The 26,797-nt window shown below is 45.7% G+C and overlaps 1 protein-coding gene across 8 annotated transcripts in view; it reads right to left on the reverse strand.

Moving 5' to 3' along the window:
- The window catches only part of LOC310682711 (ATP-binding cassette sub-family C member 12-like), a 60,602-nt gene that overhangs the window by 8,480 nt on the left and 25,325 nt on the right, over nucleotides 1-26,797 (reverse strand). For 3 of the 8 annotated variants that reach the window (XR_014514115.1, XR_014514117.1, XR_014514119.1), the window contains 12 exons: nucleotides 26,603-26,687; nucleotides 26,454-26,519; nucleotides 23,391-23,480; nucleotides 22,310-22,413; nucleotides 20,978-21,115; nucleotides 19,330-19,556; nucleotides 17,405-17,542; nucleotides 12,290-12,476; nucleotides 6,844-6,933; nucleotides 5,062-5,251; nucleotides 3,279-3,428; nucleotides 738-816 (listed from right to left, as the gene is read on the reverse strand). Coding sequence is in view for 3 of the 8 variants with exons in the window: in XM_083451819.1 (XP_083307945.1) it covers nucleotides 738-816; nucleotides 3,269-3,428; nucleotides 5,062-5,251; nucleotides 6,844-6,933; nucleotides 12,290-12,476; nucleotides 17,405-17,542; nucleotides 19,330-19,556; nucleotides 20,978-21,115; nucleotides 22,310-22,413; nucleotides 23,391-23,480; nucleotides 26,454-26,519; nucleotides 26,603-26,687 (1,554 nt within the window). In the remaining 5 variants the exon portion in view is untranslated. Of the gene's footprint in view, nucleotides 1-737; nucleotides 817-3,268; nucleotides 3,429-5,061; nucleotides 5,252-6,843; nucleotides 6,934-12,289; nucleotides 12,477-17,404; nucleotides 17,543-19,329; nucleotides 19,557-20,977; nucleotides 21,116-22,309; nucleotides 22,414-23,390; nucleotides 23,481-26,453; nucleotides 26,520-26,602; nucleotides 26,688-26,797 lie in introns of all 8 variants that reach the window. The other 5 variants (XM_083451819.1, XM_083451821.1, XM_083451820.1 and 2 more) reach the window with 2 other exon arrangements.

The following is a 26,797-nucleotide window of genomic DNA, read 5'->3' on the forward strand; positions in this document are numbered from 1 at the left end:
TTTTCTGCTAAGATTCTGTCGGTCTTCTGTCTACTTGTTACCTGTCCTGAGCTACCAGATCACTGCCTTTTGAGCCTGACAGCCTTATGAACACTATGAGGTATACATCTCATACTATGTAATTTTTTTACAAGGGGAAAAGTTGTCTTGCTGTAGTTTGAGTGGTCACCAATAGGTATAAATGGTTGGGTGGCAGCAAGGGAGTTGGGAATAGGCAGATTGTCTCTTTGCAATATGGGGGCTGCATTTATACAACTGAAGGCACAACCCCAGCACACACACACACACACACACACACACACACACACACACAATTTGCGCTTTCTGAAACAATATGGGGGCTGCATTTATACAACTGAAGGCACAACCCCAGCACACACACACACACACACACACACACAATTTGCGCTTTCTGAAACAATACAAGAAACAAAACACAGCCATGCTTCAAAATCTACACTTCTCTGAATTTTGCAATGCCATTCTCCAGCCATCAATTATTGCTGTCTTTAAAAAGAGGAAAGGACAATTAAGAATGTAATTAGTGAACATTAATTGTTCAAATCTTAAATGGGACTGAATATTAGCCACATTATTCTCACTACTGTTTTGGTATCTTGTGATTAATGATGCATGGTTAACAGGGAATCAAAATTTTCCATACGCTGTCATTTTACATCTGGCAATAATAGATTAGATTGGGAAAACAAAGAAATACATATATATATATAACATACTGTGTTTTTCATAAATGTTCTGCTCAGAGCTTGCCAAATTTGATCGTCTGTGTGGTCTTTAAATGGATCTAAGTTGTACCTGTAAGGTAGGAATGAGAATGAAAGAAACACATTGCCCCTGCGAAAGAAAACATTGCCTGCTGCTGCAGTTCTTGTGGACTAGACCCTTGGATTCATTATTATTGCACAGGTGAGACTGAGGACAAGAAAGATGGAGGGACATTATTGCCATGTCCTGTTTGTCAGCTTCTGGAGATATTGGATTGTTTGGAACAGAATGCTGGACTAGATGGGCTTTGGTTTGTTTGAGAAAGGCAACATCTATGCTCTTAAGAAGTTATCTGTGGGATATATCAGCCTCATATAAACAGCATGCATAGCTCTAGTTAAGGCATGAAGGGATTAAGATCATAGAGTAAACTGTCCTGCCAGGCTTAGCTAGGTCACACCCCCTCACCTTGGGAGGAAGGGTTACCTACCAAAACCTTTGTTCTCTCTCTGTTCCACCATGAAAACAACCAGAAAGGATGTCTGGGCTAATCGCTTCAAGCCAGACCATGTGGGTTTAGCAAGCCATCTTTGTGTTTTTATACAAATAATTTAGAAACATTTACCAATTGTGACGCTAAGTAAAATTGCCTGTCTTTTGCTGCTGCTGCTGTATGGAAAAGCACATGAATCTGTCCTTTGAAGATTTTGTAAGTAAACCATTTTTAACTTACCAAACAGTGTGGTCTCTTTTTATGTTAAAGGGAAGTGGGAGCTTTGGAATAAACTTAGAAGGTGATATTTTAAAGGTCTAACAGCCTATATTTCCACACTTTACTTTGCCGCATGTTTTGTGATTTTAAATTTTTGCTGGGGCTTTCTCACCAACAAGTACTTGCCCCTGGGCATCCAGGGAATTCTCATTCTACTATTTTAAACCAATTTATTAACCAAAATACCAACATTATTGGTGTTAGCAAGGTCATTTAAATAACACCAATGGAGTCCAGTGAGAAAAGAAATCCTGATAACATTGTAGTGCATGACCTTTGTATAAGATCTCCTTATTTACCTGGAAAACAGATTCTATTTCTCTCATCTTCCTCCATGTGTTTAACCTTTGACCGGCTCAATGAGAGATTATACTTTTTACATGCAAATGCATAGAGTTCTGAAACTGAAAAGGGGGCTTCCATTGCCTTACACTACAATCCTATGCATATTGACTCAGAAGTAAGTCCCACCATGCCCAATGGCACTGCAATCTGAAAGCCATTTACTTGGGAATAAGATGTGTGGAGGGAGCTCTGTGTGACTTACTTCTGAATAAATGTACTTGGACTTGAACCCTTTACATACAAACCGTGGCACTGGCTATTTTAAGAATGACTGGCTTATGTGTCCATATGTCTGAGGGGTTGGGTTTTGGGGGGACTGGGTGCTTCTTAGGATATTTGTTTGACTATATACAACGTTTTGTGTGCATGCATTTTTCTTTCTGGTATACTATAACTTAAAGGAAAGGAAATACAGTGATACCTTGGTTCTCAAATGCCTTGGTACTCAAACGCCTTGGTTCTCAAATGCCAAAAACCCGGAAGTAAGTGTTCCATTTTTCTAATATTTTTGTGAAGCCGAACATCTGGTGCGGCTGTCGGCTATCGTTTCCGGGGTGCCTGCACCAATCAGAAGCTGCGCCTTGGTTTTCAAACATTTCAGAAGTCAAACGGACTTCCGGAACAGATTAGGTTTGGCGCTTTTGTTTTTGCTATTTATTTTGTGTTTTTGTTTTTGAGGCTTTTCGGTTAATTTGTTTTTGTGACTGTGTGGAACCCAGTTCAGCTACTGATTAATCATGTGACTGCAGAAATGGATAACCCCCCCCCCATCAAAACAATTACTATCATCAGTGCAGGTAAGAATTATTATTTTTTAATCATTTACAATACTGTCCTATTTATTTTATAGTACAGTACATTGATTATTGCTTTCATTTTATGGATCAATGGTCTTGTTAGATAGTAAAACTCATGTTTTAGGGGTTGTTTTTAAAAGTCTGGAATGGATTAATCCATTTTGCATTACATTCTATGAGAAAGTGCGCCTTGGTTGTGGAACGCTTTTTTAAATTGCCATTCCGGGAGCCTTTTTGGCTAAAAAGTGTGCTACAAATGCTCTAAATAAATAAATCAATAAAATAATTTCACAAATTGGTTTTCCGTCCTAACTTCCAATGCAAAGTACATATACCGTAGAGATGCCACGACAGCCACTTGGTGTTCACAGGGTCTACCTTTCGATTGTTTACCAGAAGTTCAGGTTCTGCATCACTGTACCTTCCCCCCCTTCCTCTATGACCCAAGCCAAGAACTTACTGGGTTACTTTATGCAAACTACTCTCTCTCAACCTCCGGTCTGCAGCAGAGGGCAAATCATGTTGATGCTCTTCCCCTTCCCTTACAGAGCGATTTTGAAACCAGCACTAGTTGGTTAGGTTTCACTTTTGCAGCAAAGGTTAATTTGATAATCGTCACAACAGCTACCTTACTGTACCTACAAACAGAACGGGATCTTGAGGAATGACCGACAACTTGGTCCTTAGAGACTCCAAACTAATAGTGAGGATATCAACATTGTCAATGAGGATGGTGCCAGCAGTTGGTTCCGCTAGTCTGAACAAGGCGACCCCTAAAGATGATTTTCCTGAAAGAAGAATGCAGCATTTAAAAAACCAAATACGTGGGTTTTCATCCTACCGAAAAAGTTCTAGATCAAGTGTGCAGGATGGTAACTTCTGAGGTTAAAACACCATTTCCCTCCAGAACCTGAAGATAAGCGAGGGGCTTGGTTGGAGGACCGTGGGATGAAGATTGGATTCCATCATGTAATGAACTGAAATCACAATGGGATCCAAATGGAGTCTGATTCTCTCAGATTAAGCCAAATTATTTCCTGATTCTGGGTGGGAGGGAAATGATTTAATCCAAGACAATCCAATATGAGCCCAGCACGGTTTGCCCAGTGGCGAAACTAGCCGTTCAGGCACCTGGAGTGGCACACATGCCATGCACCTGGGGGGCAGGGTGAGCCATGCAGGCGGGCGGGGCAAGCTGCCCAGGGGGCGATTGGCATGGCGATTGGTGCCCATTGGGGGCAATTGGTGCAGCAATTGGCGCACAGGGGGATGATCGGCACAGCGATTGACACCCATTGGGGGCAATCGGTGCAGCAATTGGTGTGCAGGGGGCGATCAGTGCCCATTGCAATTGGCGCACAGGAGGGCAATCGGCGCCCATTGGGGGCGATTGGTGCACCCATTGGCACCCATTGGGGGCTATTGGTGTGGCGATCGGCACCTGAGGGTGTGGCAATCCACCCAGGGGGGATTTTGTCACCCCCCCTCAGGGATGACATGCGGGGCGCACCGCCCCCACTCCCCCCTTCCTACACTTCTGGGTTTGACCATCCTATCCATATTCCACAAACGCATACACAAATCATATTATACTTTCAATGCTTTCCCCATTTCGTAAGCCCATATTCCACCACAGTACAACATCAGACCAAGAAATGGAACATGGGACTGAATTATGTAGATGAAGGGGTGGGACTATGCAGATAGGGACAATGACTCCCATGATTGGCTGGAGGGTTGGTGAAGTTTCATGTTACATAATATATATTAAGCAGTTTCAAACAGTTTGTCTCTTGTTTAGGGTGTTACCTAATGAGAGTCCAACTCAAAGTAGACTCATTGAAGTCAGTGGACATGGCTCACCGAAATTTATTAATTTCAGTGGGTCTAATCTCAGTAAGACTGTTAGAATCTTAAGAAGCAAATATTCCATCTCCAAGATCTCATCATGGAACACAGCATTGCCCCAAGAAACAGAACTCAGAGTTTAGCTATGCAGATGAAGGGGTGGGACTATGCAAATAGGGACATGCTTCCTCCTCAGTGATTCCCATTGGATTTGATGGGATGGGAACAAGGGACTGCAGTCTGGGACATGGCTAAAAAGGATGGGAAAACCCCACTCAACACAAATACTTTATCTGGTAGGGGATGGAAGCAAACAGGGCAGGCTGAGCTCCATCTCAGATGGTGACTCTTAATATACCCATTTACTTGCATAATAAGCACTTGGGGGAAACATTGCCACAGGGGCAATACTGCTCATATGGTGGATGGCCTGGCCTAGGTCGATCAGGACCCCATGGTCTATCTTGAGCATTTATGCAGAATCAGGGAAATACAGAAGCCCTCCTTCCACCCACCCTCTCCAGCCACAAAATAAGCAAATAAATCAGCAGGACTGAACTAAAAGTAACGCACCAGAGCCCGTCCGGCCAACAATCCCGATTTTTTCCTTGCCGTGAATGTTCATGTTTAGGTCATGAAGCACCAAGGGGCTATCTTCTCTGTATTTCATCTGGTAGTTCTTGAAGGTAATTTCGCCCTGAGAAGGCCAGTTTGGGGGAGGAACATCAACTGCCTTGCCCTCTGCTGCTTCAGGAACACATTTCTGGAAGAAAGCAGGGCAGGGGGCTGCTGGGATTCATCCGCTATCACGACAACTTGGGTCAAGGACTGGGCTTTTTAAAAAGAGGTGCAAACATTTTCCGCAACTGGCTATCAAGGCAAGTGCAGTCCCGGTTACTTATGGCAGTGCTTAAAGCAATGATGGGGGCCCACAGTGTGTGTGTGTGTGTGTGTGTGTGTGTGTAGCCCTCTCCAGCCCCCAGAACTCCACTCCACACTGGCCACACACCCCTCTCCTGAAGCCACATCCCTTACCAACTGCACTGTACTTGAAGTGCTCTTGCCTGGCAGGAATGAGTCACTGAGCTATGATAATGAGGGGGGTGCATTTGGGGGGGTGTTTGTGTGGAAGTCAATACACACTGGAAATAATGGACCAACACCTCAAGGGCTGTGCTGATTGTTGAGAATGCCACTTCTGATCTGACTTCCCTCTCAGCATCCCTCATGACGCTGCGCTGCACTGGCAGGTCAAACTAACGTGGGTCTGTCTACAGTTTGCACTATACACTTAAAGCAGCACCATGCCACTTTAATAATAATAATAATAATAATAATAATAATAATAATTTATACCCCTCCCATCTGGCTGGGTTTCCCCAGCCACTCTGGGCGGCTTCCAACAAAAGATTAAAAATACATTAAAACATCAGTCATAAATAGTAGTGGCTCACCCCCACAATGATCCTGGGACCTAGAGTGCTGGCACCTTATTTTTCTCACAGAGTTACAATTCTGATTAGTTTAACAGCCAATCTTCTCCCCATGATACTCTGGGAACTGTAACTCTGGGAGGGGAATACCTTTTACTGTACCTTTACCTAGGGGGCCTCCTATCAACTCCCTGCACCCTTAACAAACTACACTACCCAGCATAGCTGTCAACTTACAGATTTGAAAATAAGGGACTAGCAGCCTTGAAAATAAGGGACCAGCAGCCAAAATAAGGGACCTGGAGCCTCAACAGTTCCAGGCACTCCAGTCTTCCTGTCCTCCTGCAGTCAGGTCAAACTCATGCTGGTAGCTTCAAGAACATTGCCCAACCAACTTTGTAGCCAGAGGTTCAACTGAATAGAATCTGAATCACATGCACCACAAGGCCTATGCAGCCTCAGCTTAAGATGGCTCCCCGGCCTGGCTTTGCACTGCAAAGTTTGCAGCAGCACGTGCAACAAAATGGCATCCAGCATTCAAAAACCCCCTCAGCTTGCATTAACTAGCCACACACAAGGCATGCAAGCTCCACCCCCCAGTCATTCTTAGACTTCTTATTGGGTGAGCAACACAGCCAAGCAACACAGTTGGAGCCTGCCTCCTCCCTGGCCGGCAGGGAGGGAGGGAGAGGAGCTGCTTCCTTTGAAATTTAAGGGACATCATTTAAGGGACATCCATCAATAAGCAACAGCAGCGGGACATGGCGCTGGAATAAGGGACTGTCCCTTCAAATAAGGGACACTTGACAGCTATGCTACCCAGGATTCTTTGGGGGCTGTTCCATGTGGTATCAAACTGCTTCAGTACAGATAGGGCCTAGCTAGAATTGCTTTAAATACTCTCGCCAGGGGTCCTTCTTACCGTGATATATTCCATGATTTGCTCGACATGTGTAAATCGAGCTTCTGTCTCCGATCCTGTTCTCACACACACTTGCAGAAGTCCATTCAACTATGAAGGAGGGGAAGAAAGGAAGGGGAAAGATCAGGAAGCTGTGCTGGGGGATATTTAGCTACCTGTGCGCCAAACAGAAAAGCAGAAAGAATTCAGTTCTATTCATTGCAGTCACTGCAGGATATACCAGAGTGTTATTCTCCCACACGGGAACCCGGGAAGCTGCCGGAGTCAGTGCCAGTTTTGAAAGGTCAGTGAGCTCCACCGCCCCACCACACTCTTGCTGCTGCTTCCCAGGAAGTATTGTGTGTGAGGTTGGCATGGTGCAAATGCACTTGTGGAGCGAATTTGGTGCTCCCACTGGTGTGTCTGCATCTCACCGCCTTTCCTGTACTGGCAGTAGCATGACCAATCAGCAGTCAGGTGAGTGCCACCATGGAAAGAGTTATCCCTGCCTCTTGACCTCCCTCATCCCATTTTCCTACTTCAACTTCTACCTCTGATGCCACAGACTCCCCCCCCCCCTGCACTCACTAAGCCCTGTTACCTCTTCAGCTTCCGACAACTCCTCCTTGTCTTCTCCTTCCCCTCCCTCATGGTCACTCATCGTTGTCCCACCACCAATTCCCAGGCTCTAGGCCTTCTTCTCTTATGGGGGTTCCCCAGCTGGCTCCTCCCACCATTCTTCTGTGTCCAACTGGTCCATGACATATGGGATCAGTTTCCGTACACCCACGTACAGCCCACGTCTTCAGCACCTGCATGGGCTGGGTGTCGGGAGCACCTTCTCTGACCTTCCGATCATAGGAACATAGGAACAGCAGCACAGCATTCCCGAGGAATAGGTCCTGGTGCAGTGGACTCACATTTGCTTATGTGAGCAGCTCAAAACAGCAGAGTAACGGAAGCAAAGCTGTGGATGTTTTGTTGCATACCTAATTTATTTCTTCTAATTAAACAAATTAAAGAACATAACTGTTATGTACTGAATTGAATAGGATCCAAAATACAGCAGTCTGATTGGTCCTAGAATAGGATCCAGAATGCAGCAGTCTGATTGATCCACAGGAGCCACCCAATCCAGCTCAAGGTAGATGTGAATCCGCAACCTGATTGGCCTACAGGAGAATCCAGATATTAGCCAATCACGTGGGGCCCATTGTGTAAATAATGTATATAAAGCAGACATTCTGGGGGAAATTCCATTGCTCCTCACCACTATGAGCTGAATAAAGAGCATGAAATCCACTCTTGACTCCGAGTATATTTCAATAACAAACATGTACGAGAGAAACAGCTCTCTCATACTGCCATCTTGTCTCTAGACAGGTCAAAGAAAAAGCCACACTGTACTAGGAAAGGAAGTCAGGAAGAGTAGCTTCGGCCCCCTCCTTTCTCTCAGACAGAAAGTAAAACAAACATGATCCGGTGATCCTTGCAATGGGAGGGATGAAAATACTGACAATCAGTTCATATCAGTTCATTCCCAAATAGGTGTGTTTACCCATCATCTCACAACCTGTTGCTTATCCAAATTTGGCTCTACAGCCAGTGGTGGAGCTAACTGCCTGGGCACCCAGAGCGACACACATGCCATGCATCCAGGGGCGACGGGCACAGCAATCGGCACTCAGGGGAGGTGATCAGCACCCACTGGGGGTGGTCGGCGCAGCAGTTGGCATCCAGGGGAACGATCAGCGCCCAGGGGGGGCGGCACGCCGATCCGCCCAAGGGGGATTTTGTCACCGCCCCCCCCCCTCAGGGATGACACCCTGGGTGAGTCGCCCCTACCGCCCCCCCCTCCTACGCCCTTGTCTACAGCTTCTGGGATGCCCCTCTTCCTCTGCTTTCATGGATGGCTACTTGGTGAAGCAAAGTGCAGGAAATATTCAAAGCGAAAAGGAGGCTAAGGAAAAGAGCGTGAGTCACAGGCCCGGCAGCAACACTCTTGAACGATGAACCCCTGAGGCCATTTCAGAACTAGTTAACAACTGCCCGTGGAGAATGACTAACTACAGGCCTAGAAATATATATATATATTGTTCACAATTTGACTTGAGGGGCCTATGCTTTGCTGGCAGCTCTGCTGACTCCCAGGAAAGAGCTGTCCTTTCGGAAAGTGAGTTGAATAAAGGGACTTGCAATTTACCATGACCAAAATAAAAATAAAAATGCCTCACACTTTAGGGAAAACAGCACCACTTGAAGCTAAATCTGCCTTTCCCCCTATGTGCTAACGTGCATAAAGCATAGACGTGAGCGACACATCATTAATCCTGCGATAATAACAGATGGCTCCTTGCATTCACTGTATAGAAGCTTAAATGTCAGGAACAGAGTTTCTGAGTCAGGACGAGGAAAGGTTAAGCCAACAAATACAGGCAACCATTTGTTGCCTCTGAGAGATCCATTACAACTGGAAATGTATTTCCATCACTAGTCTGAGAGTGTAAAGGTTAAGGATGGAGAAAAGGGGTGGGGGAGCATATGTGAGTGTTTCGCGATAAGGATGCTTAAGATGACTTAAGAAAATAACATATTGATCGCCGTGTAAGATGAAAATCACAGCAGAAAGATCCTACTGCATTTCTTTGCCCCAAGGAAAGAAGGTTTGTAGAACCTGGAAAAAAAAACTTTAAAAAAAAGAAAATAAAATAAATGGAAGGTCACTGACTTCAGGCATTCCCAGGAGACCCCATCCTCAGCTCACCATTCCTGAGGGTCGGTTCACACAAATTTCTGGAGGGTTGTGGAAGATGGATTCCGCAACTTGGTTTTCCAGACTACTTGGATAATTCCATAAGAATCAATCACTTGGGTCGGGCGATCACTTCTGACACCGATCTCACTTTCTCCAGGAATAACCATATCAGTCACTCAACTGTTGCGACTGCTTCTATGGATGCCACAAACTTTGGACCACTGACTTCATGTGAGGAAGGGCGGAGGTTCGGTGACTGAGCACATGCTTTGCACTTAGAAGGTCCCAGGTTCAGATCCTGGCATCTCCGGTTCAGAAAGGATCAGGTGGCAGGTGATGCAAAGGACCTCTATTTGAGTCTCTGAAGAACTGCTGCCAGTCAGAGTAAAGCAACACTGGACTAGATGAACCAATGGTGTGCCTTAGGAAGAAGGCTTTTTATCTACAGATAGTGGTGGCTGATTCCTCTTGGGACTGGTAGTGGGAGTGGAAGGGAGACCAACAGTAGGTGGATCCAGAGAAGCCAATGACAGGCAAAGCCAACTATTGTTGTTGTTGTTTAGTCGTGTCCGACTCTTCGTGACCCCATGGACCAGAGCACGCCAGGCACTCCTGTCTTCCACTGTCTCCCGCAGTTTGGTCAAACTCATGCTGGTAGCTTCGAGAACACTGTCCAACCATCTCGTCCTCTGTCGTCCCCTTCTCCTTGTGCCCTCCATCTTTCCCAACATCAGGGTCTTTTCCAGGGAGTCTTCTCTTCTCATGAGGTGACCAAAGTCTTGGAGCCTCAGCTTCACGATCTGTCCTTCCAGTGAGCACTCAGGGCTGATTTCCTTAAGAATGGATTCCTTAAGCCAACTATAGACAACAACCAATTTACATGCGTCCACTTAATGCATCGTTCTGAATCTGGAAGCTTTTCAAATGGCAGAAATGGCCTTAAAAGAGCTAAACAGGGCAAAAAAAGGAGTGGAAACAGCCCCTAGCAATCCCACAAGCCTTTGCAAGTGCAATTGCAGGAGCTCTTGTACTGACTGTTGAGGATTGTGGAGAGTTTGGTAAAGAAAATTTGGAAGGAGCCATTGTGATGGAATTTGGCAGAGTTTGACAACTGGTAAATGTTGCTGGTTTTCCCAAGGGTTTCCAGAGGTTTAGAGGGTGTTTGCAGGCTTTTCTAATGGTGTTTCAAATATAAGAGATCTCATGTAAATGTGCGGTGCCTCAGAACTTAACCTCTGTGTAAATTGGGAGTTGCCTGTAATTCTGGTTTCATCCATGTCCTCCTCCAAGTTCTACACAGGCAATGCTGAGATTGAGGAGAAGGAAGCTGCAGCCGTGGTGTGACTGGAAGAAGGTGGCAGGCATGAGGGGGCTAGCCAAGAGCAGAGTGGTGGGGCAGTGTCCTCTTTGCCCCAATGGGCCAATCTCTGCCATCTTCAGATTTGCATCTCCCAATGCATGGACTCAGGTCCACTTCACCATTTTATGTGGCAGGGTGGACACCACAGAAAGTGAAACGGCAACACATTTCAAAGCACTGGAGGGCAAACGGTAAGCAGGCATGTGGCAGGATCCCCAGTTGTCCGCAGCTCCTTCAGCGTGGATCTCCTGTGTGTTTTTGCTAACACATGCCTCCTTTTCACACTTTTAACAGCTGCCGAAAACTCCAGAAAATGCACAGAGGCCCAAATTGCCCCATGTAGTACCATGGCAAAAGAATACCACAAATCTGTACATTTTGGAAGAGCAACAAACTAGCTCCCCCAAAACAATGTGTTTAGCATTTCAATCCATGCTTGACTTTAGCAAAAAGGGGTTAGATTGCAAAGCTAACTCAACCAGATGTATTTGAAGGATGCACTTTGCATATCGGGGTCCCAGCAGCTGGGCTTACAAATACAGCAAGAAAATATATTCTGTGCCTATTAAAGCGGTACAGTTGGAGGGCAGGTTCTTTCATGGTGGCTTACCACGTGGGCCTCTGTTTGCATTTATTTAAAGGCAAAGCTTTCTAATGCACACTTTCCAAAACAATGCATAAACCAAAACACAACTATCCCTTCTCCAAAAATTTTAGCGCAGTTGTCCAGCCAAGGAACATGTAGGGAAATTTATACACTAGGGCAAAGTGTGCAAAAAGAATCATAAATGCAGACACTATCTGCACTTTTGGGAAACAATTGGTGACGCTTTGTTCCAAAAGGCTTTCCCAGCTAGATAAATGGGTCTTTGCCACGAGTGTCTACTTGTTAGGGTTTCAGTCTTGTTTTAAATTTATTTGATGTTTTAAGATGTTTTTTAAATAATCTTGTGGGCAAATTGGCTCAAGACAGTTGTTTAGAAGGCAATTAAATCAATGATAGTAAAATAAACAAACAAATAAATTAGAGGAAAAATATATAAAACACGCTATGGTAGGGGAAAATTGGATTGGAAAACTGCGTACATTAGGTGAAAAACACATACAGAAATGTTTATGTTAAGAGGAGAAATTTGCATTAAAATGTTGATGAATATTCACAAGGACTTTTTTAAAAAAATAATAATTGCAAACTAATGGGGAAACATGGAGAACTGAACTCAAGGCTGGAAAAAGGAGAAACTGAAACAGACAGATCCTTCCCACCCACCCCCAATGGTGCATTGGGCCACTTCAGGTCTGATTTGGAGTGTGTCGGAATGAAGCTTGAGTTATCCGGGTGATTCACTTACCTGGATAGTGTAAGACAAAGCCAAGCCTTTTTCTGCAGTGCTGATGGAAGAAGGACTGAGGACGACAAAGAGGGCGACGATCAAAGTCATGACGGTCATGAGCATGTCCGTCCTCAACGCAAACCACCGCAGCGCATAGTTGAACAGCATGAAGTGGCTGGAGCTCTCGTCGTTCAGCTTTCTAAAACTGGAACCAAAACCAAGGATAGTACTTAGAAAGTTGCCCCGAGTTTGGATCTGTTTTTAGTCTACTGCTGTTTTGGCTTTTCGGAAGCCTTAAATCGTTGTCGTCGGTTCTTCTTTCTGGTAATTTTGTTGTTTTAGCTTTTTTGGTAAACTGCTTTGAGGTTCTTAACATAATAATAATCAAGCAGCATGTGAATTTTATGAAATAAAAGCTTTCTCTAGCCAGTTCACGCAGAACATGAGCACAATAGCATGGAACCACTGGGATTAGTAGCACTTGAGGGTCTTATCCTCTATTATTTTTTCTTATCATTTCCCCCTGAGAGAGAGAGAGAGAGAGAGAGAGAGAGAACAAAGGGCAAACTGTGGTTTGCAAACCAACTTCAACCCCTGGCTTAAACATAGGAGGAGCCTTGCTGGACAGGACAAATACCCATCTAGTCCAACATCCTGCTCTCACAAAAGCCAGCCAGATGCCTATGCGAAGCCCTTAATCAGGACGTGAGCACAACAGTACTCTTCCACTCATGATCCCAGCAACAGGTGCACATTGCCTCTGATACTGGGGGCAGTGTACAAGCATTGTGAATAGCAGCCACTGAAAACTTTATCCTCCATGAATTTGTCTTATTCCCCCTCTGAATCTGTCCACGTTTGTGGCCACAACATCTTGCGGTCAGGAACAGACATAAGGACATCATAGGAGTCCTGAGGATCAGCCCCCAAAAGCCCATCCCGTCTCGTTTCATTTCACTTTGAATTTGTATGCCGCCTTTCTATATCACCGTACAAAGTGTGGTTTACAAGCGGAAGAAAAGATTGCACGCCTTAATAATAATAATAATAATAACTTTTATTTATATCCCGCCCTCCCCAGCCGAAGCCGGGCTCAGGGCGGCTAACAACAATAAAACAGCACAAACAACACTTTAAAATCATTCATTATAAAATTAATTAATTCAAGCCACTGGCAACCATTGGGCCAGAGCTCTGCGAAGATTGCCAATGGAGGGAGTCAGGCTGTGCCCTGGCCAAAGGCCTGGTGGAACAGTTCTGTCTTGCAGGCCCTGCGGAAAGATGTCAAGTCCCGCAGGGCCCTGGTCTCTTGTGACAGAGTGTTCCACCAGATCGGAGCCACGGCCGAAAAAGCCCTGGCTCTAGTTGAGGCCAGCCTAACTTCTCTGTGGCCTGGGACCTTCAAGATGTTTTTATTTGAAGACCGTAAGTTTCTCTGTGGGGCATACCAGGAGAGGCGGTCCCGTAGGTACGAGGGTCCTAGGCCGTATAGGGCTTTAAAGGTTAAAACCAGCACCTTAAACCTGATCCTGTACTCCACCGGGAGCCAGTGCAGCTGGTATAGCACCGGGTGAATGTGATCTCGCAGCGAAGACCCCGTAAGGAGTCTCGCTGCAGCATTCTGCACCCGTTGGAGTTTCTGGGTCAGTCTCAAGGGCAGCCCCACGTAGAGCGAGTTACAATAATCCAGTCTGGAGGTGACCGTCGCGTGGATCACAGTGGCTAGGTCAGGGCGAGAGAGGTAAGGAGCCAACTGCTTAGCTTGGCGGAGATGGAAAAATGCCGCCTTTGTTGTAGCTGCAATCTGCGCCTCCATTGAAAGGGAGGTGTCGAAGATTACACCCAAACTCTTAACGGACGGTGCTGGCACTAATTGCACCCCCGCAAGAGATGGGAGTTGCCCCCTCAATCCCATATCGTCCCGTCCCAGCCACAGGACCTCTGTCTTCGAAGGATTTAACTTCAACCGGCTCCCACGTAGCCATCCAGCCACAGCTTCCAGACATCTGGTCAGTGTGTCTGGGGCCGAGTCAGGATGGCCATCCATCAACAGATAGAGTTGGGTGTCATCAGCATACTGATGGCAACCCAGCCCAAAACTCCGGACAAGCTGGGCGAGGGGGCGCATAAAGATGTTGAAAAGCATCGGGGAGAGTATCGCACCCTGAGGTACTCCACACACCAAGGAGTGGCGCGATGACAATTCCCCCCTAAGCGCCACCCTCTGTCCCCGACCAGAGAGAAACGAGCGCAGCCATTGAAGGGCTGTGCCCTGAATCCCCACGTCGGCAAGGCGGTGGTCCAGAAGTTCGTGATCGACCATGTCAAAAGCTGCTGACAGATCTAGAAGAATCAGCAGCCCCGACCCACCTTGATCCAGCTGTCTACGAAGATCATCTGTTAGGGCAACCAGAGCCGTCTCGGTCCCATGACCAGCGCGGAAGCCGGACTGGAATGGGTCGAGAGCCGATGTTTCATCCAGAAACCCACCAAGCTGTTCAGCAACCGCTCTCTCAATCACCTTACCCAGGAACGGAAGATTCGAAACTGGGCGGTAATTGGATAGATCTAAAGGATCTAATGATGTTTTCTTTAAGAGCGGGCGCACCACTGCCTCCTTCAATTCTCCTGGGAATGTCCCCGTGCCAAGGGACAAATTGATGATATCCCCCAGGAGGGCCCGCACCTCGTCTGAACACGCTCTAATCAGCCAAGACGGGCACGGGTCGAGAGGACAGGTGGTGGGCTTTCCAGCTCGGAGGAGTCTGTCCACATCGGCTGGGGATATCCGGTTGAAGTGGTCCAATACTGGACCCGAGGACAGTCGAGGGGCCTCCAGTTCCTTTATTGTATCCAAATTGGCAGGGAGGTCATGGCGGAGCAACAAGACCTTCTCCGCAAAAAAGCTCGCAAATGCCTCACAGCTGTGTGTCGAATTGTTATTTAAATTTGGCTGTCCCTCAAGGGACGTTAAAGACCTGATTATCCTAAATAATTGCGCCGGGCGAGAGCTAGCGGATGCAATGGAGGCCGAGAAGTAAGACTTCTTAGCAGCCTTCACCGCCATCTCGTAGGTTTTCATAAAAGCCCTATAAGATGTTCTTGAGGCTCCGTCACGGGCACCCCGCCATACTCGCTCTAGCCGTCTGAGGTCCCGCTTCATTTTCCGGAGCTCCTCGGTAAACCAGGGAGCCCGGTTTCTGGGGGGTCGCAGAGGGCGCTTAGGTGCGATCTCATCGATGGCTGCCAGGAGCTGGATATTCCAGCCCTCAACAAGCTCAGTCAATGAGTCGCCAGGGGGAGCAAGGTCCCGCAAGGCTTGGCGGAATCTATCAGGGTCCATCAGCCTCTGCGGGCGAGCCCAAATTGGCTCGCCACCTAAGCAGGGTGGGGGTGGAAAGTCAATCCTGGCTTTCAGAGCGTAGTGATCAGACCATGGTACCTTCATCGAAGGAGACATGATCACATCTATACCTACGCCAAAGATCAAATCCAGCGTGTGGCCTGCTTGATGTGTGGGGCCCGAAACAAACTGGGAGAGCCCTAGTGTCGCCATGGAAGACACCAGGTCCAGAGCCTGTGAGGAGGGAGTGGCATCAGCATGGGTGTTGAAGTCCCCCAATACCAATAGGTTAGGGAACTCCAAGGCCCAGCCGGCCACCGCCTCCAATAGGCCTGACAGGGTGGCTGCTGGTGCGCTAGGTGGCCGGTACACCAGCCAGACAGCCAAGCTCTCCTCGGAGCCCCACACTAGGCCAACACATTCAATGCCGGGGATCGATGGCGATGGTAGAGCCCTGAAAGGACAATCTTCCCGGATTAATAATGCCACCCCTCCCCCCCGGCCCACAGTCCGCGACTGGTGGAGGACAGAGAAACCCGGGGGCGCCATCTCTCGCAAGGTAACTGTTGCCCCTTCGCGCACCCAGGTCTCCGTCACACAAGCCAGGTCGACCCCCTGCGAGATAAAGAAATCTCGCAGGGTGGCGGTTTTGTTGCCTATAGACCTGGCATTGCACAACACCAGTGACGGAGGTGAGTAATCCTTGCTCACCCTACCCTCGTCCCTCGGGATGAGGCGCAGATTGGAAGGGGTACGAGCATATCCATATCTCGATCCCCTTCGCCTATAATATCTGCCCCCACCGCCATACCTCCCTCGCCCCTCCACGGTAGGAATCCCAAGCCTCATAGTGGCCTTGATTTGATCCAATACAAAAATGTCATAATTAAAAACATAACTTTAAAAGAAACAACTTATATCAAATAAAGTAATATTCATTAATCTATTAGAACATAATAGCACACAATAAAATTAAATATCAGCAAATAATAATTAAACAGAAATTTACTCTTAAAGATTGCAGTAAATAATCTGGTGCAGCATCCTGTATCACAGTGGCCAAACGAATGCCTATGGAAAGCCTGCAGGCAGGGCCTGAGCTCAACAGCACTCTCCCTATTTGTTATTCCCAGAAACAGATATGCAGAGGCAAACTGCCTCCATCACAGGAGGCAGAACATAGCCATCATGGATGGTAGCCATTGATAGCCATTGACTGTGAGCCCTCCAAACCCATGCACTCCAGCTTCTGGGTGTAAGGATTTTGCAAGCCCACTTGAACAGGTAATCACCAAACCTTCTCTTCTCTTTGGACCCATTTTGTAAATTCCACCAGCTCAGGGAAGAAAGGTTTTGGAAACTGGGATGGTTAGGTGCCTTCCTTCTGCTGGTAGACTCCAGGTTACAAGGGAACTGGAAGAAGACTCATGGACGTGTTGAATAATTGCGATTTAAAAACCAGGTCTTGACAATATCTTCATGCTTTGCGTGGGTGGGGAGGGTTATAAAGGGTGCAAATGAGGTTATCACTTGGCTGCACATGTAACAATTTTCTTCGAGACAATGCTAAGAATTTGTGACGTAATCTGCAAAGCTTCCCCACAGCTTGTCATTTCCCGCAAATGAAAAGCCACAGGACGCCAGTGCTTATGGAGCGGCTTCATCTATGGCCCGGCAGGTGGGAAAGATGCAGGATTGGTGGTCAAGAGAAAAAGAACGACACAGCTTGATCCGCCCCATCCGAAGGGACCGAGACAGAAAGAATGTGACTTTGGGGCCAGGCAACTTACCGAATGCTGTAGTTCTCCTTCTTATTGTACGCGTGGATTGTGCTAAGGCCTGGGACAGTGGACATGATCATGGAAAGCCATGGAGACTTGCTCATGTTTTCGAATCGCTTGAGCTCTCGGATGGTGCTCTGGAAAACCCTGCAGATAAGATTGCACAGGGTTAGATCCTGGCTTTGGAAGGGGACTTGGAATCCTTTCCTAATGAGTATTCCTAATGAGTATTCTGGATTTGCAAACTTGAAGCAGTTGGCCACCACCTCCAAGAGAAGTCTTACAGTGCAACCTCAGACCTGTCTCAGAAGTATGTCCCACACTTGGGCTTCACCCTGTGTTTTGAACATATTGTGTACCAATTGATTCCTCTGGGTTTGAGAGCTTTTCTTCTTGTTCCATATCGGAGCCTTGCGGAAATCCAATCTTACCCACTAAATCAGATCCTGTCAGATATGCAGAAAGAGAGATTCTGCTTAACTGAGATTCAGTTCACCGGGATTTTCGCAAGGCATCGCTGCGGAACATCGAGAGAAGTTCTTGGAACCAGGGGAATTGAATTAGTATACAATACAGTCAAAATACAGGTTAAGCTAAAGTGTGGATCAGCCGTGGGTTCCATGGGGATTTCTCAAGGAGAGTGGGTGTAGGATTGTAGACGTAGGCCAGATCTATTTTAATTATCTGTAAGATAATTATCTGTAGGATAATGAATTTATCCTGTACATAAGATCTCTGGGCGGGTTAGGATAGCATTGTGCATTTGTGAAAACATGGGAAACGATTCCAAAGGGAAGCAGCACACAATGGGTTACAGAAAGCAGACCGAGGTAGGTCTTTAAAGCATACTTGAACTGCAAGAAGCTAAGCAAACAAAGTGGAAGCTACAGAATGGAGAACCTAGAGGCACCTTTGTGGGGAGGGACTTCTACAATTCAGAGGATGCCTCTCTCAGGCTGTCATTCCTCACTGTGGGGGGCCAGGAATGCCAAGAGAGCTGACTCTGCTGACCTCAGCACCAAAGAAGTTCAATTACAGTGGTATCTTGGTTCTCAAACTTAATCCGTTACGGAAGCCTGTTCCAAAACCAAAGCATTCCAAAACCAAGGCGCACTTTCCCATAGAAAGTAATGCAAAATGAATTAATCTGTTCCAGACTTTTAAAAGCAACCCCTAAAACAGCAATTTAACATCAGTTTTGCTACCTATCGAGACCACTGATCCATAAAATGAAAACAATAATCAATGTACTGTGCTGTAAAATAAATAAGACAGTATTGTAGATGATAAAAAATATTTTTTCCCCTTACCTGCACTGATGATAGCCATTGTTTGGATGGGGGGCTTTTATCCATTTCCACAGTCACACAATCAACCAATCAGTAGCTGAACTGGGTTCCACACAGTCACAAAAACAAATTAACTGAAAAAGCCTCAAAAACAAAAACGCAAAATAAATAGCAAAAACAAAAGTGCCAGACTTAATCCTTTCCAGAAGTCCATTTGACTTCCGAAATGTTTGAAAACCAAGGCGCAGCTTCTGATTGGTGCAGGTGCCCCAGAAACAATAGCCGACAGCTGCATTAGACGTTCAGCTACCGAAGAAAAGTTCACAAACCTGAACACTTACTTCAGGGTTGTCGGCGTTTGAGAACCAAGGGGTTTGAGAACCAAGGTACCATTGTTGTTGGGATATTTGGGGAATTAGAGGATGGAATCTGTCCCTTAGAGACTGTGTTCTGGAAAGGAAGGGGGGACTACAAACTGACAGGAGGGGAGGGTAGAATTAGAGACCAGTGGGTCCCCTTAACTTGAAAGGAGCAGAATGAGCACACAGATCAAATACACAATGCAGGGTTGTTGTTATTTTCAAAAGAAATTCTGGGGTAGGAAAAACAACCACATACCGGGGGGGGGGGGAGCGTCCAACTTACCGGAAGAGTAGCATGAAAAGAATCATTAGAACAGCGATTCCAATTAGGAGGTAAGGAAACACAATGGCGACGATGACAATGATGGAGAGGACCATGAAAAGCTGCTGCAGAAACATTTCGGCATGAAACGGAAGCCGCACGTCCAGTTCGTCCATATCTTTAGAGAAGCGGTTCATTACTCTGCCAGTGGGAGTCGTATCAAAGAAACTCATGGGGCTCCATAAGATCTGCGGATAAAAGGGGAGGGTGCGGTAAAATGACAACAACAAATTGGGATGGCAGACATGTCTTTTGTGGCACTTGGTGTTTGGGATCACAGATCTGTGCCAGCTTAATGTGAGCTGTGGTGTGGCGTTGGGCTGCTGTTTTTGTTTGGTGGCTGGAGTGGTGGTGGGGTCTTCTTTGTAAATCAGACTTGAAAGGACAAGCACAAATCGTGGTTTCATTTCTCACATCGCCACCACAACTGTTAAGGGGAAAAACCGAAGCGTGCACACGAGAATCACAGCACTGCAATTGCGATAGTGGGGATGTAAAACAATTCTGTTCAAAATGGGAATGGTTTCAAAATGGGAGGAATCCCTGCCGTACTAAAATGTAAAATGGCGGAGCAACACATGGTGGGAGCTCGTGCAGCCCCGGCACGACCAGGCGCTTCAGCAAACTGCACTAGGGTGCAGAGGAAACCAGGGGGCAGGTGAGGTCCTCTAACATTCTCTATCTGGCCCTGAAACTCTCACCAAGTCTCTCCTCTCCCAGGCAACTCTCTCCACTGCACGTAGGAGCAGAAGAAGAGCCTGTTGGATCAGACCAAGGGCCCATCTAGTCCAGCATCCATTTCTTACAGTGGCCAACTAGATGCCCTTTTGGAAGAGTTTGGATTTGATACCCCGCTTTATCACTACCCTAAGGAGTCTCAAGACGGCTAACATTCTTTTTTCCCTTCCTCCCCCACAACAAACACTCTGTGAGGTGAGTGGGGCTGAGAGACTTCAAAGATGTGTGACTAGCCCAAGGTCACCCAGCAGCTGCATGTGGAGGAGCGGAGACGCGAACCCGGTTCCCCAGATTACGAATCTACCGCTCTTAACCACTACACCACACTGGCTCTCTGGAAACTTGCAAGCAGGATGGGAGCACAAGAGCACTCTCTCCTCCTGCGGTTTTCACCAACTGGTATTCAGAAGCAGGACTGCCTCTGTTCAAGTAGCTTTATTGGTTGTTTGCCCAGGTCCAACATTAATGGCCATCATGGTCAGGTCCACGGATAGCTCAACAGAGCACCTAGATGCAACCATTCTGTTTAGCTAAAACATGTGCCCAACACCTCTCTATTTATGGCACCTGCCCTCCTTCTCCCTCTTGGCTTCCCAGTGATCATCGCAAGGAGCTATCACAGATGTCTCTATCTTTCCATCCCTCAATACTGCCAAAATCCAGGCCTGCCATTTGCCACCTATTTGTTGGTTTTTCTCCGCTTTTGGGTTGCATGCTAAAATGCGGTGCTGTTCTGAAAGCACACCTTTCATAATTTCTAGGTAAAAAGAGTGACCCGTGACTTTCTGACAGCACATAATTGGACGATAAAAATCAAGCCAGCTTGTTAAATATGCAACAACCCTGTTTGCCAGCTGGAGATTTGCGATACCTTGTGAAACATGGTGTCGTGTAGTCTCGATGACGCCCGCAATGTTGTCTTAGTGAAAACAAAGCCTTTGATGAAGCTCAGGATAATCATGGAAACGATGCTCATTCCATAGATGAGTTGGTAGAAGCTGTAGTTTGCCTTTAAGGAATGGATTTTCAAAGAACACTATAATTGAGAGCAGATTACTTTTCTCTCTCTAAAATAATGACAAATTGAGACACAGGAACAAGGGGCAATTATCTGGACTATATAATGAGATAAGACTCCACTGGGAAAGTTAGTGATTTCGCCAAACAGAACAAAACCCAACAGTTTTGCAGTAAACATTTAAAATATATGGCAGAGCAGGAACTCTGCTTACCGATAAAACCCTCTTTGTATTCTTTGTGTGAACTTGGGCGGCACTTCCATTAAAATATACATTCCTATTTCTATGCGTAGTTTGAGATTGGACCTGTTCAGACATGTCTATATAATAGTTTAGCACAACAAGAAAAAGCTTGGACTCACCCACTTTCTCTCCAGCATAGCCACAGGGAGGACTTCCATTTTCATTTTAGATTAACCAAAGGTTGTCCGAACCCAACAGGCCATGATGAATCATAGCTGGTGATTTGCTTAAACAAAGCAACTCCAAGCCACAGTTTAAGAAGCTGGCTTGTTTCAAGAAACTGTAGTTACAATGAACCGCAGTTTATGGTTTGGGTGTATCACTAAACTGTAGATAATTTAAAGTGGAAGACAAGGGTTCAAATTCCTGCAGGCCATGAAGCCAACTGGATGACTTGGGGTCTATCACCACCTCTTAGCCTAACCAACCTCACAGAGTTGTTGTGAGGACAAATCAGGGAGAAGGAGAACTGTTTTTGCCACCTTGTGCTTTTTGAAGGAAAGGTGGGCTTTATATGTAATAGATAGGTAAAGGGTAAAGGGACCCATGACCATTAGGTCCAGTCGTGACCGACTCTAGGGTTGCGGCGCTCATCTTGCTTTATTGGCCGAGGGAGCCAGCATACAGCTTTCGAGTCATGTGGCCAGCATGACAAACCTGCTTCTGGAGAACCAGAGCAGCGCACGGAAACGCCGTTTACCTTCCCGCCAGAGCAGTACCTATTTATCTACTTGCACTTTGACGTGCTTTCGAACTGCTAGGTTGGCAGGAGCAGGGACTGAGCAACGGGAGCTCACCCCGTCGCGGGGACTCAAACTGCCGACCTTCTAATGGGCAAGCCCTAGGCTCTGTGGTTTAAGTCACAGCACCACCCGCGTCCCTTATGTAATAGATAAATGTATACAAATAAAACACATTATAATGCTGAAAGGTGTGCTTACCCGTAAGCCCTGCCTTAACCAGTAACTCAACCACCAGTTGCTGAAAGCTGAACAACCGATCATCAGAACAAAGAGAAGCACAATGAAGAACCACAGGATGAATCCTAAGAAGGCCAAGTTAGTAAACAGGATATGAGTGAACACAATGCACTGATGAGTGCCCATTTAGGGCTGAAATCAGATAGGCATTTTCCTTAGGGGCAAAGTCCCACGAACGTCGGTGAAACTTGAAAAATGCATGGGAATTTGCTGCACGTTTCCTTAAAAAAGGGACAGGAGAAGCTGCTGCCCATTGAGACTGGTGGAGGGGAAGGCAGGGTGACCCAGAGTTAAGTGGAGCCAGGGCCCATGACAGGCAGAACTAGTTTCATGCTAGCTCTGTCCCCCAGATGTGTAAAACCATTTAAAGCATCCATGTCTACTTAAAGGCCAGCACACGCACACACAAAAACACAACATAAACTCAGACATTCTAAAACCAGACCACAGCACCGCTTCTGAAGCTCAGTTTATAATTAGTCGCTGAAAGCCACAGCAAAAAAAAAGAATAATGGATCTTTAAGGCTCATTTGGTGATACTGGGGGGACAGAGCTTGCCTGATTTCGCACCAAATTTCACAACTGTGCAGCAACCATCAAGAGGGGGTTTATTCCATGTGTCTGCCAACCTAATGGTCTTCACATGGTAATTCTGTCTTCCAGGGAACCTTGGGAACTGTAGTTCTCTAGGAGAGGAAGGGGGGCTATGGATCATTAACAGATCATGTATTGCACTCTTATCAACTATAGTTCCCAGGATTCTTGGGGAGGGCGACATGGAAGTCTGTACCAATTTGTACAGGAGGTATTCTCAGTAGCCTCTGAGCATGTACTGAGTACATTGCCCTCAATGCTTAGTACTTAGTAATTAGGGAGCCAGTCCCAACATATACATAAAATCAAGGGTGGATTTTCTGGGCAGAGTTGATTCCTGAGTAGTTCCCCATTTACATACTATAAGAGGTTCCATTTTAGCAGAAATCTACAATAACAAAATAAGGGTATTCTTTGGGGGGGGGGAGAAGCTTGTTGCAGGATATACCTCCAGATGCCTTAATGTAAGCGTGGTAGGTTTTCCATCTAACAGAGCCTTCTTGCTTCTCCTCTTTCTGAACGAGTTGATTTGCAGGAGCTGGAGCGGAAACCATCGAGCATTTATTCACGCTGTAATGTTATCCAGCACTGACAAATCTCATGCATTTTAAGTAAAATTGGACGTCATTCGAGTCTATCAACTAAAATAAACATTTGAGGCTTCACAGGAGCCTCAGCGAAATGCTCTCTCACTGCCAGGTTCCCCCAGATGAAACCATATGGTAAATGCTACCTCTGTTTTCCTAATGGCTGTCGAATGAATTGGAATCCGTGACTGGAATTAAAAAAGCAAAAGGGCATTGATTTGACGGGAAAGTGATCAATATTCCCCAGCCTTTGAATGCAAAACCTTATTGATGTGCTTGTTCTCCTTTCTGATCAAATATAAAGCTTTTTATTTTATTTTTTAATAAAATAAAATGAAAAATGAAAACATTCAGCAAAGGGACCAGTTTCTCTTTCTCTTTTTCTTTTTTGCAAATCATCTTTATTGGTTTCTTTTAATTTACATTCGTAGAATCACATTATAACATCTCGGTTCTCCTATGGCTAAGCATGTATTTCTAAATAATAAAGAAAACAAAAACAGAAAATTGTGCTTAATTCATTCATACTCCTTTTATACTTGACTTCCCTCCCCTTCTTACTTGGGTCCTCAGTTTCATTTATTTGAATGCCTCTCTTAACACGTCTATGAGTTTGTTTTCCTGTTTTTCCACTATATTTTAGTATTTTTTTTCTTACAGAAGTAATTCTAAACCAGTCAAAATTTCAATTTCCCCATAATAGTCTTTCAAATATTGTTTGAATATGTTCCAATCTTTAAAAAACAATTGTTTTGTTTGATCTCTTATCTGCCCAGTCAACATGTCCATCTTCATGTACTCCATTAATTTGGTCAACCAATCTTTTTTGGTCGGTAAACATTCCCTTTTCCAGTTCTGTCCAATCACAACCCTTGCTGCGGTGGTGGCCTACATGAATACTTTCTTTAAATCTTTTGGAATCTCATTTCCCACAATCCCTAATAGAAATGCTTCTGGTTTGCGGGGAATGAGATTTTAAACATCCTTTTTCATTCGTTATGAATTAGATCCCAAAACTCCTTTCATAATTTTGCCCATTCTTGCAGCTGTATATTGCCTCCTAACTCCCCTGCCCATTCCACCATAACTGCCTTCACCTCTTCATCCTTTACTGACCACTCTAATAAGATTTTATACATTTTAGATAGGGTTTTCTGGTTGTTATATGATAGATCTTGCTCAAATCTTGAACACTCTTTCCCAAAACCTCTCTTTTTGTCTTGTTTAAATAACTCATATACTTGGTGGTATTCTAGCCAGCTTGACACCTTATTTTTTATCTTGTCAAAGTTCTTAAGTTTCAATTGGTTATCTCCTCACACAGGATTTCCTTTTATGTTGCCCAGTCATTTCTCATGTTGACCTTTTTTACACTCATGGCCTCCATGGGTGACAACCACCATGGTGTTTTTTGCTCCAAAATGCCCTTATTTTTTACCCAGCTTTTTTTTTCACAAAAAAGGAAAAAGGAAAACATTCAGCAAAGGGATCAGTTTCTCTTTTTCACTCCAGCATGGTTTTGTTACGAAGCTGTTCATGCGAAACAGGGACATCGCTGTCAATTAATTTTTTTCATTCTGAAGTTTTTACAGTGTTCCCATAACTTTTGTTCAGCTCGAAAAGCATCTTCAGCACACTTTTTGTCTGAGAATGTTTTAGGGGAAGAAATACGTTGAGTATAAGAGATGAGCCATATTTTCCAGTCTCTCCAAGCAGTAAAAGTTGGAGGGTGGAGAATCAAGGACACAGGCTGAACATTCAACAGAAGGACTTGCCTTATACCAAGCCAGATCATTTGCCTGTGTAGCCCAAGGTTTGCTGTAGGCTTACAGCTTGTAGTTAATATATATATATATAACTTAGTTGATCTCCAAGATGCTACTGGACAATTTTCTTATTTTTTGTATATATTTCGACTGCGTCAGACCAACACGGCTACCTACCTGAATCTAGAAGCTTGTAGTTAAGGAAGAGAAGCCATCACCACAACACTTAGTTCAGGCAACAAGCTACACCAAAACTTTGCTTAACTCCCATCCCTAAATGATTAAGGTCCCAAACATCAGATAGACCACCCTCTTGGGTGTTAAGATCAGCAGAGGGAGCTCTCTCCACTGCCCTCAGGGGACAGGCAATCTGGGAAAGGGCATTCTCTGTGGCAAGTCCTAGGTTGTGAAATTCCGTGTCTACAGAGGTGCACATGGAACCTTCATTATACAGTTGCAGTTATATGCTAAAGGCACACCTCTTCACCCCGGCCTTTGACACCAGTAGCATATTTATATATATTAGGACCCACCCTATTCCTGAGACTGCAATTGGTTTTAAACTGTTTTCAGCACTGTTTTCAGCCCTGAATTTCAAATGGTTGCTGCCTGCTCTGGAACGTAATGGCGAAGGGCAAGAAACAAATCAAATTAACCTGGGATAGCTCAGTTGGTAGAGCATGAGACTCTTAATCTCAAGGTTATGGGTTCAAGTCCCACGCTGGGCAAAAAGATTCCTGCATTGTGGGGGGGTTGGACTAGATGACCCTTGTGGTTATTTCCAACTCTGTGATTCTGTAACAATAATGAGGAGGAGCAGGAAGAGAAGGATCCTGCACTGAACTTAAAAGTCCAGGGCAAAGCAAAGCAGGTACATGCTCCTTTCTGAAATCCGTGGCATGGAAAAAAGGTCAGTTTAATGCAGCTTCCTACGTGCCATGAACAGGACTAGACTCTGTAGTGATGTGGCCTTCGCATGTACAGCACGCATGTAGCCATCCATGTAAACCGAATCCTGACAGTTCCAGACCCCTTGAAAGCTTTTGGGTGCATAGGAACCACCACCCCCAGCTCAAGCCCCCCCCCCAAGCATTACAGCGATACCCATTTAAATTTCTAATCGATTTAAACCAATTAGCAAGAGGTTGCACGAAGTACCTGTGTCTCTTCTCATTGTGTGGTCGCTCCTGGATTCCTGGTTCATCTCATCAGAAATGTGAAAAGCTGGGGCGGGGGATGCGAGAGAACTGTCAGGCGAGCAGTCAAAGCCATTTTGAAAAGAAGATTACGATACTAAATGATCTCACCGGGATTTTCGGTTCCTATGTAAGAGATTTCAGGGACGTCCTCCTGATCCTCTTCCACACATACATCCACCGTGTCTGAGTGAAGCTGAATGTTGGAAGATTCAAGACAGGCAAAGGGAAGCACACAGAGTTAAACTATGGAACTCGCTCCCACAGTAGGCAGTGATGGCCAACAGTGTGGGTGACTTTTAAAGG

Source organism: Podarcis tiliguerta, assembly GCF_965153285.1.
Source record: "Podarcis tiliguerta genome assembly, chromosome: 8".
Taxonomy (NCBI): domain Eukaryota; kingdom Metazoa; phylum Chordata; class Lepidosauria; order Squamata; family Lacertidae; genus Podarcis; species Podarcis tiliguerta.